At 45.1% G+C, this 17,735-nt stretch overlaps 1 protein-coding gene across 1 annotated transcript; it reads right to left on the minus strand.

Annotated features, from left to right (window-relative positions):
- Positions 1-1,972: 1,972 nt before the first annotated feature.
- On the minus strand, positions 1,973-10,922 carry C3H10orf71 (chromosome 3 C10orf71 homolog). Its single transcript, XM_038744142.1, has 2 exons — positions 10,837-10,922; positions 1,973-6,674 (listed from the first exon to the last, which is right to left on the minus strand). Exon 2 carries the CDS (start codon positions 6,512-6,514, stop codon positions 2,132-2,134), a length of 4,383 nt encoding a protein of 1,460 aa, XP_038600070.1. The 5' UTR covers positions 6,515-6,674; positions 10,837-10,922; the 3' UTR covers positions 1,973-2,131.
- Between the last annotated feature and the right edge of the window lie 6,813 nt (positions 10,923-17,735).

Raw genomic sequence — 17,735 nt, forward strand, 5'->3', positions numbered from 1 at the left:
AAATTGCATCCTGAATTGTGGATGATCCTGGAACAAATCTATCAGGGCTTGGCCATCCACCTGTTTCTTAGGAAAAGACTTCTGTAGGCCAACCATTTGATGTGGGCTTTCTTGAATCTAAGAGGACCCAGGCAAACTGAAAAAAAGGTCAAATAAAATTCTCTCAAACCAAGAAGCATTTTGGAAATGAGGGTTTGCAACTTCTTAAAAAAGGTACATTTCACTTTCAGAGAAACCATTGATATCAAGGGCCATTGCTTATGGCAACAAACATCTCAGAATGACTGAGAAAACAATTCTAAGAGAGTAGATCAAAAAGCTCTCAAGGAACCGTTTTGCTGTTTGCTAACTACTGGCTTTTGTATATGTATTCTATTAGTCCAAGTCTCTACGCAAAATCGATCATCCAGGGCCAGAACTAGAAAGCACCTCTTCTACAGTCAAAACATTTCACCTGTAAGAACAGGATAGGAAGTGACTGGCAGGCGATGGTACGCTTTCCTAGTGACACACAGAACTACAAAAAGCATAGGGTTTTCCACGTCACATGCATTCGGGTGTCTTGGTACAAAGGAAAGAGTCACAGACTACGGTCCCTTGTGTCCAGAACATTGTAATTTCATACAGTGCAAAAGTCATCAAAGCCTTTAAGGTGCAGGACACACTTTTTTTTACACTATTTGATTCAGATACTAACCAATAAACCCCACAACCCAAGGATGTCCAAATCTTCATCTTCAGTATTGAAATCAAGGCATAACTGCAGGTGACTCAAAACAAGTCAGGCTCCTCTTGCTTGAAGGCCAATAACCATCATGGTGTGAATCAAACTCTGAAAAGTGAATACCTGCACTCGGTTGTATACCTGAGATGCTTCTAGGCTGAGCTGCTCAGTTATCATTGTGCCATGCATAGCATGGAATACTGTTTATACAGTCAGACGAAAGGTACAAGGCAAAGATGGCAGAAATATTACGGAGTGTGACTGTAGGTGTTGCGGGAAAAAGTTTCCTTTTGAACATTCAAAAATGGCGATTTTATTTCACCCCGTTCCATAGAAAATGGTACCAGTCCGAAGATCGAAAAGCACCTGCAAACTCTCTTCACTCTGAAAAGTCGGCTTCTTCCTTTTATCGGAGCACAGCTTGTTGAAGAAAGTTTCCTCGAGAAAGGAAAACCCTTTCTAACCAAATAAGCACTTGAACAGATTTCCGTTGGGTTTGTCTCTTGCCGGGAGGGTTTGCCCAGCTAAGATTCATCCTGAGATGATGTGGCTGATGTCAGTTTTCTAGTACTATGTAGGTGGAATTTGAGTAAAACCTGTACCAGATATCTGGAAAAGTGTTGCTGTATCGTAATCTCATTTTGTGATGAAGATTGTGCTTTTACTGTATACCCAGTATACAGTCACAGAGTTCATAAGAAAATCTGGGTTCTCTTCAGTGTACGCCAATGCCTGCAGGTCTTTGGGGTTTACTGGGGTGTTTGAATCCAAACTCAATTAGAGCATTCCAGCCAAGTGCCTTAGCCATCTCAGGAAGCTTACTATCAGCAGAAGAGGGAGATGGGATGGTTCTAAATACAACAGTCTTAAAAGGGAGCCGGATGTCATCCTTTGTCACCTCAATCTCGAGCAAGATGGCCTCCTGGAAAGGAAATCCTCAGCACGTTGGTGGAAGCAGCGATGGCCACAACCAGTGAGGAGAGAAGTGGGAAGGAGAGGAGGGATAAGGCCTCTTTTAAGGGTCCACTGTCTTTCCCACAGATGGGCCATTTTTCATTCATCCAAACCAAAATGAACTTCCAGAACTGGACGGGGAATCTGTTCGCCTTCTGACCTCCCCTTCCCCGAGAGATGGAATCCTTTGGTTTCATTTCTCTCAGAAACCTGAGGGTCATCCTTGGTGATGGACTGGAAGCTCCTTGTGGACAGGGAACATATCTACCAATTCTTTCATACTGTACTCTCCCAAGCTCTTAGTACAGTGCTCTATGCACAGTAAGCGCTCAATAAATAGGATTGATTGATTGACAGGTCTCAGGTGAACATTTGCGGACTCTGAACATCTTTTAAAAGGGTTTTAAAATTCTAGAGGGGATGGGTGTTCTTGGCTTTAGTCATTTCAATTTTTCAGGAGATCCCTTCTGCAGCAAAGTCCTCTAAATTATCGGTGGAAATGATATCCAGACTCGGGGCTTCACGTGTGGTGGTTTCTGAGCTCTGGGGTGTCTCGTCAGTGGGGTGACTTTGCACGACATCCCCAGATGAGCCTAAGTGTCTTGAATCTCCGGGGCTTGGATACCTCTTCTCAGTCAGTTCCATTGCCTGAACGTTCTGCCTAAAAATAGGAGCGGAGAGTTCAGAAGCAGACCTCCGAGGGGCTAAAGAAGTCACCGATAGAGGCTGGAAGCCGGGGTACACCACGTGAGGAGAATTGAAATCTTCTGGAGAGGCTGGGTCAAGCGAGTCTTTCTCAGAGGAAGGGATGGAGACTTTGATGTACTTGCCCGTCTCTGGATCGTAAAAAGTCTTAATTTGCACTTGAACGGGTAGATCGAAGACAAAGTATTCTCCGGAATGGGGGTCTTGGAGGAGTTTCCGCTGAGTTGCTGGGTGGGAGGGCACGGGGGTGGCCGACTGGATGATCCGTTGCCTCCTCTGTATGGGCTCAGAGAGGGTGGAGATGGAGTGGTGGTGTGTGGAAGGCGGTAGGGGGTGGACCGTAGGGAAGGTGACTAGAGAAATCTCGCTGGGAGACAGAGGCCTTTCCCATACCATAGCTGGCTCATCTGCCCGGGGCTTTTCCTCCTGTACTCCGGTGTGCTTTTCTTGTTGCGGGCCAGGCTTTCTCCTCTTGTTTGCCAGTTTCTTGGCCCGGCGGAGGGCCTTTTCAGTCTTGGGTGGGACAGCGGGTGGCTTCCCCGCTGACCTTTCCACATGACCAGAGGATGGTGACTTCTCACAGGGAGATGTTGAGTTGGCGCTGTGCTCAGAAAGCAGCCCTCTCTGGGAGGAGTCTATCAGCCCTTCAGAATATGGATCGAGTGGGTTACATCCCATATTCCACCTCAGTAGACGTCCACCATCCTCCCTCCTTCTCATCTTAGTACTTGACTTTGCTTCTGGAACCGGACCGGTTAGGTGGGTGTCTATGCCTGACAGTGGGCTTGTTACTGTTGGGCAGGGAAAATTCCCCAGTAATGTATCCCGATCGTCAAAGCACTCCTCCAGAATTGTGCTGGTGGCAGGAGAATACATACTTCTCCCTACTAGAGAACTTGCCGTAGGAGAGCTCATCATCTCTTCTGGGCTTATGTGTCTCACCAAGGACCCTGCCCTAGGAGCCGACAATAAGTGACTTTTAAAACCCTCTGTCTGCTCTACCAAATGGGTGAGGGCTTGGTTTGGGGAAAGGTCTTCTTCAGAAGCCACACTTGATAAAACAATGGCTGGTTTTACTTTCTCTTTCTCTCTTGTCTTGCTCTTCTGATGGCTTCCCACAGTGCACTTTGGTACCTTCCTTGATGCGCCATCTTTCATCAGCAGGTCACCTGGCAAGTCGCCTTCATCTTCTGAAGGGATAACTCCTGTTCCAGGAAGAAAACGTCCCACTCCGGGTGAGATCTGCCTACTGTGGTTTGTAGTCCCGAAGGCTCCTTTTCTTGCCTCCGAGGGTTCCACGTTTGACCCAGAGGCCTGGCCCGATTGTTGACGATTGAGTGTGTCTCGGGCCTCCTGGTAAACATGGTTTTCCATCTCTGCCTGCTCTGCCATTGCCCTGGCAGTTTCCTTCTTACCACTGTTTGATGTCTCTTCAGAGGACTGAGTTCTCAGCAAGGGCAACAAGATGGGTTTGATCACAGGAGATGACTTGAAGGTGTTGTCTTTAATTGTAAACACAATGTGCTTGTGGGAACTTGAGGAAGGTGATAATTGGAGATCTTCTTTATGGGGAAGGAGGACAGCTGCATTTCTATCTGACCAAGCCCCCTTGCAATTGAATTCTTCTCTGGGGCCCATCATCGGTATATCTCCAGACGTGCTCTTTCTTTCCCTCTGCATCAAGCTCTCTTCATCTTCCTCTTCTACGATGGTCTCACCATTGACCAGAGCAGAGTATCTCAACTCCTCTTCTTCCTCTGTGTTCTCTTTCTTCTCTCTCTTTTGCCTCTCACCTGGGCCACTCTGCCTCTCTTCCCTTTGACTTTCTGGAAACCTTGCTTTCTGCCACGTTTCTCTCGGAGACTGTAGGTCCTCAAAGGAGGCGAATGATTGGTCAGATGAGCTAGTGCTAATTTTAGCTTTGTTTTTGAGGCTTGGGAAAAAATCCGATTGGCTATCACTATAAAATACATCTTCTTCCTCTGGGGACAGTGGGCCTGGTGATATTTTCTGGCTGAGATTTGCTTTCTGATTTCCAGCTTCTTTCTCTTGTTGATTCTCTTGCGAGATGGATCTTGGCATTACATTTTCAGGGTAGTGATTACTCAATTGATTTTCCTTTCCATCTGTGGCATCTGTACCATAAAGTTTCAGTGAGGGTAAATGCTGACCCTTCTTAAAATTGGGTTCATTTAACTGGTGCCCTAGGCCTGGAATCATTTTACTGCCCTTGGGGTCTCTAACGAGATCTTCAGCCTTGGAATTGTTTTGTTCTGGACCCTCTCCATTGATGTAGAAGGGAGGCTCAGTTAAGATCTGAGGTGAACTTAGAGGCAGATAATTATCCATGCATTGTCCGTTTATGTATTTTTTACTCTCCTCCTCGCTATTTACATAGGGCAAAGAGGGGAAGAGTTGTGGATTATCCTTAGCAAACATGTCCTGTGGGCTTTCTTCAAGCAGGTTCAAGATCCCATTGCTGACACTCTCTTGACTGGCATAATCCCTGCCTTTGATTTTCTCATCGAGATTTTTTAAGAGCGGTAAAGGACTGTAAGTGCTCTTTACACGTTTTCGAACATCCTTGAGGTTGAATAGCAAGCTAGGCAATTTGGACTTGTAACTGTCACGAGATTGATAATCGCTAAACCCCTGCCCCTCCTGTTCTCTACCTTCTGGTGGCTTTTCTGGGAGTGGGGGGGTTACCTGAACGGATTGATTTTCCAATGAATTTATGACTTGTTTGGTAGGTAGGACGGGAGTCAGTAGCTCACTAATGTTAAAGGGAGGGCTATAAGCTTCACTGGCATCCACCGAGTTTGCCCGTTCTCTTACCGCATCATTTTCAGTACGTGGCTCTATGGTATCTGGACTTTTACTCAGACAAGGGCATTGCCCATTGATCTTCATTTCGTTTGTTCCTTCCCGTCTTGTCTCCTTTCCCTTTCTGCCATTTCTTGGTCTCCGCCACGGGGGTTGGGTGCTCACCATCTCTGAGTCGGGTTCCGAATGAGAAGGCTTTTCCTTCCTGGCAAAGCCTGGGAATTCAGAAGCCGATGGATCGGAAGTGACTTGCGACCCGGAGGAGCAAGGAGCTATCTCTCTCTGAATGCTCTCTTCCTGATTTAAGGCTGCCCTGGTGTGGCTGGGAGACGTTTTATATTCAGATGTGTGGGGCTCTCTGAATAACGGCATGTCTTCATAATGAAGGGCGACCTTGGTTTCGGGTGGAATTTCGGTAACCTCCTGTCTCTCGAGCATCTTCTGACTGTGCGTATTCCATGACTCGAATGCGCTATTTTCACTGTGAAGGAAGCTCCCTTGGCTTGCCTGTTCTTTACTCTTTACGGTCTTACCTCTGCTAGGCTTTTGAGGAGGGTGGCCAAGACTTGCCTGAAATGAATCGGTGGGGTCTGGCCGTTCGGGGCTGAGGCCGTCGCAGTCGTACGCCAGATCCGAATGTTCAGATGAATCTTCCGGCACCTGCTTGGAACCGGGCCAGTGTTTAGTTTGGCTTGGGTCAGACGGTTCGGCAGGCACCTTCCTGACCTTTAGAAATGCTGAATCGAAGCAGAAATTAACTCCACTCCCGGGGCGAAGGGTGCATTTTGGAGAGCTTCTCTGGGCCGCTTGCTTGGGAGCCGGGGACGGGTTGTCTGGGCGCTGGCTTTCTGTCCTGTCAAAAGTCTTAATCAACGACGATACCTTGGAGACGGGTTTGCTGCTCCTCAACCCCGACACTGGCACCTCCAGTGCTTTCCTCGCTGGCGGGGGTAGGGGCGGGGTACTGCCCTTGGGATATCTCTCCTCCCCTTGAACATATTTTGGTAACTGTTGGAATGTTGAGGCCCAGGTTGCACGTTCATTTCTTTGGGGTGGTAATCTGTTATAGAGGTTGCTTTTCTTGAGCACATGGCTTCCGGTTCCCTGGTGAAATTTCCCAAAGAACTGGCGAGAGATATCTGGGGAGATGACGAGATTGGAGTCGTTGAAGGATGCCTCTTCAGCGATACACAAGCTCCTGAATGCCCGGTCTGTAAGACTGCTCACTTCTCGATCTGCATCATCCAAGACGCTCCCAATGCTCGAAGAGTCGCTCAGTCCATCAGAGCATTTCTTATTCCCCTGCATTGTCCATGTCAATCAGGAAAACCAACTTCCTCAGCAGTGGAGCGAGTGGCCTGCCGTCTTTTCTTTTTCCCACCCTCCTTTGTGGCTGTCCAATGAAAAATACTCCCTCCAAAATGGGAGCTTTAGTTCACCCCGGTGCGGTCACATGAGATCCTTTTTTCTGAAAAAGCAATAATAATAGGGTATAAATCATGAGATTTTATGTACTTGTTAAGCGCTTACCATATGCCAAGCACTGTTCTAAGCACTGGGATAGACACAGGTTAATCAGGTCAGACACAGTCCCTGTTCCACATGGGCTCACACTCTTAACCTCATTTTACAGAGGAGGTAACTGAGGCCCAGGGAACCAAAGTGACTTGCCCAAGGTCACACAACACATGGCAGAGCGGAGATTAGAACCCAGGTCCTTCCAACTCCCAGGCCTGTGCTCTATCCACTAAGCCTTGCTGCTTCTCAATCATCTCTATATCAATCAATCAATCAATTGTATTTATTGAGCACTTACTGTGTGCAGAGCACTGTACTAAGCACTTGGGAAGTACAAGTTAGCAACATATGGAGACAGTCCCTACCCAACAGTGGGCTCATAGTCTAGAAGGGGGCTATATAAAAAGCAAAACATAATGTGGGAGATTTATCAGGCCTAACGTTTTCCAGGACAGAAGATGGGAGCATTCTAACTGGTAAAATTCCCGAACGAGGGCCAACTACATGAAAAGCACTGAATGTCAGGGAAGCATCAGACACTCCACTCCGATCAATCAATGGTATTTATTGAGCACTTACTGTGCGGAGAGTACCTTACTAAGCACTTGGAAGAGTACAGTGGAATAGAATTTGTAGACATGTTCCCTGTCCACATGTGTTTATAGTCTAGAGGACAGCAAGTGTCCGCCCTCTCAATTCAGAAGAACAATAGCTGATGGTTTGCTCATCTGGGGTTTGGAACAATAAACATTTGAAGAAATATCTTGAATTCTTCCCCAAAATGGTAGAGGATAAAGGTAAAATAACCACAGCAGTCATCATTAGACTGTAAGCTCCTTGTGGGCAGGGAAGGTGTCTACAAACTCTGTAATATTGTATTCTCCCAAGTGTTTAGTAGAGTGCTCTGCACACAGTAAGCACTCAATAAACACGATTGTTTGAATGATCGCTAAGTAAGTTGTCAGAAGCACCAATTCCAAGGCATTACCTCACACTGGTGACATGCTCAGAGGGCTTTGTGGTGAAGGGAAAAAATCCTGGAAAAGGTATCTTGCTGATGACCTCAAGGAATGGGGAGTTGGGGGTCAGAGTAATTCATTCAATTGTATTTACTGAGTACTTACAGTGTGCAGAGCACTGCATTAAGTGCTTGGAAAAGTACAATACAACAATAAACAGTGACATTCCCTGTCCACAACGAGCTCATCTGGAGTTGGGAACAATAAAACATTTGATGAAATATCTTAAACTCCTCCACATAAAGGACAGAGCATAAAAGTAAAATAACTACAGCAGTTTTTTCTCTCTTTCCTTCTCCCTCTTCCCACTCTCACCTGCCAACTACCTCCTTTTTGTCTAAAGGTAACAGATCTGAGATCAGACCCAACACTGGGGCTTATTTTTCCTTTGTTTATTATTGTTGGTTTGTTTTTAAATGATATTTGTTAAGCACTTACTATGTGCCAGGCACTGTACTAAGTTCTGGGGTAGATAAAAGATAATCTCGTTGGGCAGAGTCCATGTTTCCATAGGACTCATGGTCTTTATCCCCATTCCACAGATGAGGTAACTGAGGCACAGAGAAGTTAAGTTAAGAGAGGAGAGAGGGCAAGATTAAAGAGAGAGAGGGAAGGGTAAGGACTTGCTAAGCCATTACTCTCCACGGCTCCAGGGTTGCTTGCCCTACATTAGCCACATTGGCCTCTGCCATAGTTTACCCAGTATAGGATTTGACTGCCTCCACAGTTGTCTACTAAATGGAAACAGCATGGCCTAGTGGAAAGAGCACGGGCCTGGGAGCAGATGATCTGGGTTCGAATTCAGCTATGCTACTCATCTGCTGTGTGACCTTGGGCAAGTCACTTCACTTCTCTGGGTCTCAGTTATCTGATCTGTAAAATTGGGATGAAGACCAAGAGCCTCATGTGGGACATGACTATGTCCAACCTGTCTAGCTTGTATCAACTCCAGCACTAAATACATTGCCTGGCACATAGTAAGGACTTAACAAATACCATTAAAAAAACACCACCACAAAAACAGCCCAGGAGTCTGGTGATTGAGAACAGGAGGTGCTCTCCTCCTCCTGTTCCTCTTTCTCCTCCTCCTTCTCTTTCTCTTCCAACTCCTTCTCCTCCTCTTCCTCCTCCTCTTCCAGTTCCTCCTCCTCCCACTCCTCTTCCTCTTCCTCCTCCTTCTCCTCTCCCTCCTTTTCCTCCTCCTCCAGGTCCTCCTCCTCTTCCTCCTTCTCCTCCTCCTCCTCCTCCTCCCACTTCTCCTCCTCCCAACTCCTCCTCCTCCCCCTTGTCCTCTTCATCTTGTTCCTCTTTCTTCTTCTTCTCCTCCTCCTCCTCCTTCTTCCCCCTTCCAGTTCCTCCTCCTTCTCCTCCTCTGGTTCCTCCTTCTTCTCCTCCTCCTGTTTCTTCTCTCCTCCTCCTCTTCCTCCTTCTCCTCCTCCTCCCACTTCTCCTCCTCCCCCTTGTTCTCTTCTTCTTTTTCCTCCTCCTTCTCCTACTCCCATTCCTCCTCCTCCTCCCCCCCACTTCCAGTTCCTCCTCCAATTCCTCCTTCTGCTCCAACTCCTCTTCTTCCTCCTGTTTCTTCTCCTCCCCCTTTCTCATCCTCTTCCTGCTTCTCCTCTTCCTCCTTCCCCATTCTCCTTCCCCTCCTCCCATTCTCCTCCTTCTCCTCCTCCTCCTCCTCCTTCTCCCCCTCCTCTTTTTCCTTCTGTAAGGCACTGTAAACCACATAAGATGTAGATATCAGTTCTGTTGCTCCCCTCACATCCCCATCCAGGGACCTTTCCATCTTGGCACATTTCTGGGGCCAGGTGCAAGGAAGCAAGGCCCACTTCTATTTAGGGTGGTGCCAGTGGTCACGAGTGATCATAGAAGCAGTACAAGGAGGAGGCTGCTAGCTACTGGGGAATGGTTTCTTCTTGAGATAGGTTTAAACTTGGCTTAGTGGTGGTATTTTTTAAGTGCTTACTGTGTGCCAAGCATCATACTATGCGCTGGGATCGATACTAACAAATAGGGTTGGTTTATGCAGAAAATCCAGGCATTTCTTCTAGAAAAATTTATACTACCTAAGTATAATAGAGAATTGAGGGAATTTCTCCAATTATAACTTGAACACCACTGAAATCATTGAAAATAATGATTGGAATAACTGCTTCATTCAACCAAATTCCCTCCTAGGCAGCGAGAGAAAATCCCTGATAATAATGATGATGATGATGATGATAACAACTGTGGTATTTGTTAAGCACTTACTATGTGCCAAGCAGTTTACTAAACAGTGGATCATCAGGCATGGGGCTTACAGTCTAAACAGAAGGGAGAACAAATATTCAATCCCCATTTTTCATCTGAAGGGACTGAGGCCCAGAGAAGTGAAGTGACTTGCACAAGGTCACTGAGCAGACAAGAGGCAAAACTGCGATTAGAACCCAGGTTCGCTGGCTCCCAGGCTCATGCTCTTTCCATTAGGCCAAGCATTCTTGGGTTCTAAATTATCAGGATAATTGGCTCAATTTTCTACTTCACACTCCTCACGAGCCTCAGACACATGTGGCTATAATATGAGTTAGTGAGCCCCCCGACCCTGAGGGGCAGGGACCATAGCTAATTCCCACCTGTGCATTCTCTCCCAGGGTTTAGTGCAGTGTTCTGCACACGGAAACCACTTACTAAATATTATTTAGTTTTATCCAAGTTATCCAAGTTTTAGATAAGCCACTTGCCTGCCAAAGGGCAAGTTACCTAGTGCTCAATTTCCTCATGTGAAAAATGGGGTTAAAATACCTGTTCTCCCTTTCCCTTAGACTGCAAGCCCCGTGTGGGACAGGGATTTGTGTCTAATAGGATTATTATGTATCTATCCCAGGATTTGGCAAATACTAAGTGCTTAATGAATACTATCATTGCAATTATTATCATTAGCATCATCGATGATATTTATTGAGCACTTATTGTGTGCAGAGCACTGTTCTAAGTGCTTGAGAGACTATTACTATTATATCATTGCTCTAAATGTGCAAATTTCATGAAGTTCAGCAGTGAAACTGGAAACGAGAGGAATCTCAGTTAGATCCTTCTCAGGAACCTTACCTTTTATGTGAATGTACACTGCAAGGGCACACCTTTTAGAGACTTTTGCCTGTGCCTCTGGATATTTAGAAATTCCGCTCATGCTTCGATTACGATTCGTTACTGCCCATCTATAATGAGGAGTTAAAAATAGTTCATTGGAACAGAGTTAAGCAAGAATTGTCAATCTAAATATTTCAATCATATTCATTCCAATTTCAATCATATTTATTGAGCACTTTATGTGTGCAAAGCACTGTACTAAATGCTAGGGAGCATGCAATAGAACAATAAATGGACGCATTCCCTGCCCACAATGAGCTTACAGTCTAGGGGGGAGAGACAGACATTAAGAGAAATAAATAGTAGATATGTACATAAGTGCTGTGGGGCTGGGAGGGGGGATTCATTCATTCATTCAATCATATTTATTGAGCGCTTACTTTGTGCAGAGCACTGTACTAAGTGCTTGGGAAGTACGAGTTGGCAACATATAGAGACAGTCCCTACCCAGCAGTGGGCTCACAGTCTAGAAGGGGGAGGCAGACAACAAAACAAAACATATTAACAAAATAAATTAAATAGAATAAGTACGTACAAGTAAAATAAATAAATAGAGCACCTGTATATATGTATATATGTTTGAACGTATTTATTACTCTATATAAATAAATAAATATATGTATTTATTTATGTATATATAGGCGCTGTGAGGAGGGGAAGGAGGTAAGGCGGGGGGATGGGGAGAGGGAGGAGGGGGAAAGGAAGGAGAGGGCTCAGTGTGGGAAGGCCTCCTGGAGGAGGTGAGCTCTCAGTAGGGCTTTGAAGGGAGGAAGAGAGCTAGCTTGGTGGATGTGCGGAGGGAGGGCATTCCAAGCCAGGGGGAGGATGTGGGCCGGGGGTCGATGGCGGGACAGGCGAGAACGAGGCACAATGAGGAGGTTAGCGGCAGAGGAGTGGAGGGATGAATAAAGAAAGCAAGCCAGGGCAATGAAGAAAGGAGTGGAAGAAGATGACAGGGGGGTTATGAGGGATGGGCTTTTGAAGGAAATGTGCCTTCGATCAGGCTTTGAAGCTGGGGAGAGTAATTGTTGGATTTGAGAAGAGAGGGTGTCCCAGGTCAGAGGCAGGATGTGGGCGAGGGGTCAGTGGCGAGATAGACAAAATTGAGGTACAGTGAGAAGGATGGTGTTAGAGGAGTAAAGAGCTGGGTTGTAATAGGAAAGTAGCAAGGTGAGGTAGGAGGGGGCAAGGTGATGGATGGCTTTTAAGTCAACAGTGTGAAGTTTTTGTTTGGTGCAGCAGTGGATGGGCAACCACTGGAGTTTCTTGAGGAGTGAGGAAACAGGTCCTGAACATTTTTATAGAAAAATGACCCTGGCAGCAGAGTGAAGTATGGACTGGAGTGGGGAGATACAGGAGGCTGAGAGGTCAGCAAGCAGAATGATATAGTAATCAAGGTGGGATAGGATAGTTACTGTATTAACTTAGTAGCAGTGATACACTTGATCTCCAGATCTTTGGAGTTTAAGTGATTCTGCCACTTTCAAAATAATAATAATAATAATGATGGCATTTATGAAGTGCTTACTATATGTGAAGCACTGTTCTAAGCACTGGGGAGGTTACAAGGTGATCAGGTTGTCCCGGGGGGGCTTACAGTCTTAATGCCCATTTTACAGATGAGGTAACTGAGGCCCAGAGAAGTGAAGTGACTTTCCCAAAGTCACATAGCTGACAAGTGGCGGAGCAGGGATTTGAACCCATCATCATCATCATCATCATCGTCAATCCTATTTATTGAGCGCTTACTGTGTGCAGAGCACTGTACTAAGCGCTTGGGAAGTACAAGTTGGCAACATATAACCCATGACCTCTGACTCCAAAGCCCGAGCTCTTTCCATCAAAACAAAGGCAGTTGTTACTGTAGATTGAAATAGGTGTCAAATTTTCACCCTCAGACATGTCAGTTGCTCTCAGTTCAGCAGTCATTTAGGAAACAGTTGAAGATGTCTTGATTTCTTAATCCTGACATTATTTCAGATGCAGCCAACACAGTCTAAGTTCCCAACAGTCGATTTTCACATGCTTAGACCATTTAACGTCTTTGGTTAAAGTAAGGAAAGTCAGTTCAGTCAAACACAAGTCCACTTAAAAAGCAATAGTGTATAACAGTATATCATTTATTGTTGGCAGAAGAACCTAGTAACCACTTTGACAGCTAAGAGTACCCAAAACTGCCCAAGAGAATTTGAAGAGTGCTCAGAATGAAGTGTAAACTAATTAAAAGGAAACCACCGTGTAGATTTTAAATACAGAGAGTATCAGGGGACTTGATATCCAAGGTCTTTCCTACGTGGACGTTACTGTCTTGGCTCTAGCTCAGGTCAGTGAAATAAAAAAAAATTATAAAATTAATTCTAACCGCATCTCACGATAACATCCTTCCCCTCCCCTCCCCTCCCCTTCCCCTCCACAGAATCTTTCTATGGATGAGCCCAGAGAACCTAATCTCTCTGTTCCCCATGTGCCTCCTGGGACCTTGGTAAGGGTGCAGGCAAAAATCTTTTTGAGGAATGAAAATGGGCCCTTTTCTACCCCAATCCTGGTCCAAGAGGAGAATCCTTCCCTGCAGAGATGGTGGCTTTCACAACTGGTGGCAGCAACTCTTATTTCATGTATCTCACTGCTGATCTCTGGCCCATGTCATGCCTCTGGCCTGGAATGCCCTCCCTCTTCATATCAATCAATCAATCAATCAATTGTATTTATTGAGCGCTTACTGTGTGCAGAGCACTGTACTAAGCGCTTGGGAAGTACAAGTTGGCAACATATAGAGACAGTCCCTACCCAACAGTGGGCTTACAGTCTAAAAGGGGGAGACAGAGAACAAAACCAAACATACTAACAAAATAAAATAAATAGAATAGATATGTACAAGTAAAGTAAATAGAGTAATAAATATGTACAGACATATATACATATATACAGGTGCTGTGGGGAAGCGAAGGAGGTAAGATGAGGGGGATGGAGAGGGGGACGAGGGGGAGAGGAAGGAAGGGGCTATGTAGACCATGTAGATGATCACTCTACCTTATTAAACCTTATTAAAAACCTTATTAAAGCACACCTCCACCAAGAGGTCTTCCCTAACTCAGCCCTCATTTCTTCTCCCATGCATTTCCTTCTGCATTGCCCTTGAACTCGGGTTTGTACAATATTTATTCACCCCTTCCTCAGCTCCACAGCACATATGTACCTAGAGAAGCAGAGTGGTCTACTGGATAGAGCATGGGACTGGGGGTCAGAAGGACCTGGGGTTCTAATTCCAGCTCCACCACTTGTCTGTGTTGTGACTTTAGACAAGTCACTTCATTTCTCTGTGTCTCAGTTACCTCATCTTTAAAATGGGGATTAAGACTGTGAGCCCCAGGTGAGACAGGGACTATGTCCTACCTGATTACCTTGTATCTACCACAGCACTTAGTACAGTCCCAGCACATAATAAGTGCTTAACAAATACCATTTTTAAAAATCGATAATTTATTTATATTATCTCAACTGTAAAACTGGGGATTGAGACTGTGAGCCCCACATGGGACAGGGTCTGTGTCCAACCTAATTTGGTCATATCCACCCCAGCACTTAGTACAGTGCTTGGCACATAGTGAGTGCTATTATTCATAATATCAATGATCGAAGTAATCAATCAATCCTATTTATCGAGTGCTTAATGTTTGCAGAGCAAGAGCTTGGGAGAGGACAATACAGTACAGTTGGTAGACATGGGTACACGAGAAAGATAGGCGTCACTAAGGAACGATCAACTACAAAATAATGGGTTCCTGGGGAGACCGTCTTTGATTTGTAGGCTATCAGTTGAAAACATTACTTTCCAGTGTCACTTTATGTGTTGCTTCCTCTGATTGGTTTACCCTGATAGGATCTTGATTAGCTTGTAGCTACCCCAGTGCATAGAACAGTGCTTGACATATAGTAAGCCCTTAACAAATATCATCTATATTGTTACATTATTATTATTGGGATCTGGTTGGCGGAATGGGGGAAAGAAAATGGGAGTGACCCTTGCAGCTTTGCCAGGTATTTCATGTTTTGTCATTTAAGATGTCCTAAAATTCCCGAAGAAAACTAGATCAGGGTATTGTTTTAAAACGTACATAGGGAAAGCTTTTACAGTCTGGGTGTGGGGCAGGGTAAGAGATGGGCAGGGAGAGAAGGTTCCTAGTGCAGTTCAGATTCAAAGCTCGCTCCTGCGGTGGCGAGGTGGCTACAGCTAAAGCATCAGCAAAATTTGCTGGGAATTTCGTATTTAATAATTTTAAAAAAGTTCTAGAGACCCTGAAGAACACAAGATCAGGTTTCTGTTTCAAAACGTACAGAATGAAAACTGTGTAGCCTAACTTGGTCCAGGTAGAAAGGTGGGGAAACTGTGGGGGAACAGAACAGGAGCAGAGAGTCTTCCCTAGCACAGAACGGATTCAAAGCTTGCTCCCGGGAGGTGAGGCGGTGGCCACGTATGCCAGGCCAGGGAGTGAGGATGGCAAGAGGAAGGCCCGACACTGCTTGCTTCCCAGCACCCTCCCTGTCTTCGCTACTACTGTCAGAAGTGAAATTTACAAGAGTTGGTAAAACCCTGAGTCATCCCCATGTGCTGGCCTCATGGCAGGGAACGTGTCTGTTTCTTGTTGTATTGTACTCTTCCAACTGCTTAGTACAGTGCTCTGCACACAGTAAGCGCTCAATAAATACGGTTGAATTAAAGGATTCGCCATATAGCGGCATCGCTGTCCATAATGGCGTAGTTCCTCTGTAGACCCCACCCGATCTCTCTCACCGTTGTTCCTTCTTGTAGAGACACTTGCTGAAATCTCTAGAATGTGACAATGCGGAATTTGAACAGCTCCACTTAACAAAGCTCCTTACTCAATAAAATAGGACACTCAATGCCTAAAGGACCTCCTTATTATATATAAATGTATAAAAACAAATGGGTTTCCATTTGGGTGGTCAGTTCCAAACATTCACTGGATTAGAGAATGTTTCCAGGGAATGGGATTGGCTGAGAGGGACTGGGGTATGGGTTGGGAAGAGGGGAAAGGGAGAGAAGTGTGGCTTAGTGGAAAAATCACAGGGCCGGGGAATCAGAAACCCTGGGTTTTAATCCTGGCTCTGCCACCTACCTTCTGTGTAACCTTCGGTAAGTCACTTAACTTCTCTGTGCCTCAGTTCCCTCATCTGCAAAATGGGGCTTCAATATCTATTCTCCCTCTTTCTTAGACCACGTGCCCCATGTGGGACCTGATTATCTTGTATCTATCCCAGTGCTCTGTATAGTGCTTGGCACATATTAAGAATTTGACAAATACCACAGTCATCATCTCCAACATCATCAGGGAAGGAGGATGTGAGGTATGTAAATACCTAGAACTAAAGCAGCGTGAGAGAAGCAGTGCAGCCTTGTGGAAACCTCCTTCCCCTCCCCACAGCACCTGTAAATATATATGTATGTTTGTATGTATTTATTACTCTATTTTATTTGTACATATGTATTCTATTTATTTTATTTTGTTAATATGTTTTGTTTTGTTCTCTGTCTCCCCCTTCTAGACTGTGAGCCCACCTTTGGGTAGGGACTGTCTCTATATGTTGCCAACTTGTACTTCCCAAGCACTTAGTACAGTGCTCTGCACACAGTAAGCGCTCAATAAGTATGACTGAATGAATGAATGTGGGGGTTAGAGGACCTGGGTTCTAATTCCCATTCTGCTCCATATCTGCTGTGTGACCCTGGGCAAGTCATTTAACCTCTCTGTGCTTCAGATACCTTATCTGTAAAACGGGGACCAGCACTGTGAGCCTGATATGGGGCAGGGACTGTGTCCAACCTGATTACCTTGAATCTACCTCAGAGCTTAGAACAGTGCTGGCCTAAAAAATACAAGAGTATTATTATTATTATTATTATTATTATTATTGTTATTATTATTATTATTATTATTACCCAGAATCTAAGGGCAGATACGGAATTCCAGGTCTGAATGCAGATTACAGGGCTGCACATCACTCCTCTCCTAGAACTCCCTGTCCAAGGCAACTTCTCTGTTCTTCTCCCAGTGAAGTAGAAACAGAGTCAGAAGCAGCATGGCCTAGTAGACAGAGCAGTCAGGGGATATGAGTCATAATCCTCAGTCTGCCACTTCTTAGAGAAGCAGCGGGGCTCAGTGGAAAGAGCAGGGGAGTCAGAAGTCATGGGTTTGAATCCCAGCTCTGCCAATTGTCAGCTGTGTGACTTTGGGCAAGTCACTTAACCTCTCTGGGCCTCAGTTGCCTCATCTGTAAAATGGGGATTAAGACTGTGAGCCCCCCATGGGACAACCTGATCTCCTTGTATCCTCCCCAGTGCTTAGAACAGTGCATTGCACATAGTAAGTGTTTAATAAATGCCATCGTTATTATTATTATTATTGATGTGTGACCTTGTCACTTTAGTTCACTGTGTGTCCATTTCCTTATCTATAAAATGTGGCTTTAATACCTGATCTTCCTCCCTAGATTGTGAGCCCATTGTGGGCAGGGATTTTATCTCATCTGATTATTCATTCATTCATTCATTCAATCGTATTTATTATCATCATCATCATCAATCGTATTTATTGAGCGCTTACTGTGTGCAGAGCACTGTACTAAGTGCTTGGGAAGTACAAATTGGCAACATATACAGTCCCTACCCAACAGTGGGCTCACAGTCTAAAAGGGGGAGACAAAACCAAACATACTAACAAAATAAAATAAATAGAATAGGTATGTACAAGTAAAATAAATAAATAAATAAATAAATAAATAGAGTAATAAATATGTACAACCATATATACATATATACAGGTGCTGTGGGGAAGGGA

The sequence above is a fragment of the Tachyglossus aculeatus genome, chromosome 3 (genome assembly GCF_015852505.1).
Source record: "Tachyglossus aculeatus isolate mTacAcu1 chromosome 3, mTacAcu1.pri, whole genome shotgun sequence".
NCBI classification, from domain to species: domain Eukaryota; kingdom Metazoa; phylum Chordata; class Mammalia; order Monotremata; family Tachyglossidae; genus Tachyglossus; species Tachyglossus aculeatus.

Excerpts from the sequence above, each read along its gene's own strand:
- C3H10orf71 (XM_038744142.1), bottom strand. The coding sequence starts at position 6,514 with ATGCAGGGGAATAAGAAATGCTCTGATGGACTGAGCGACTCTTCGAGC.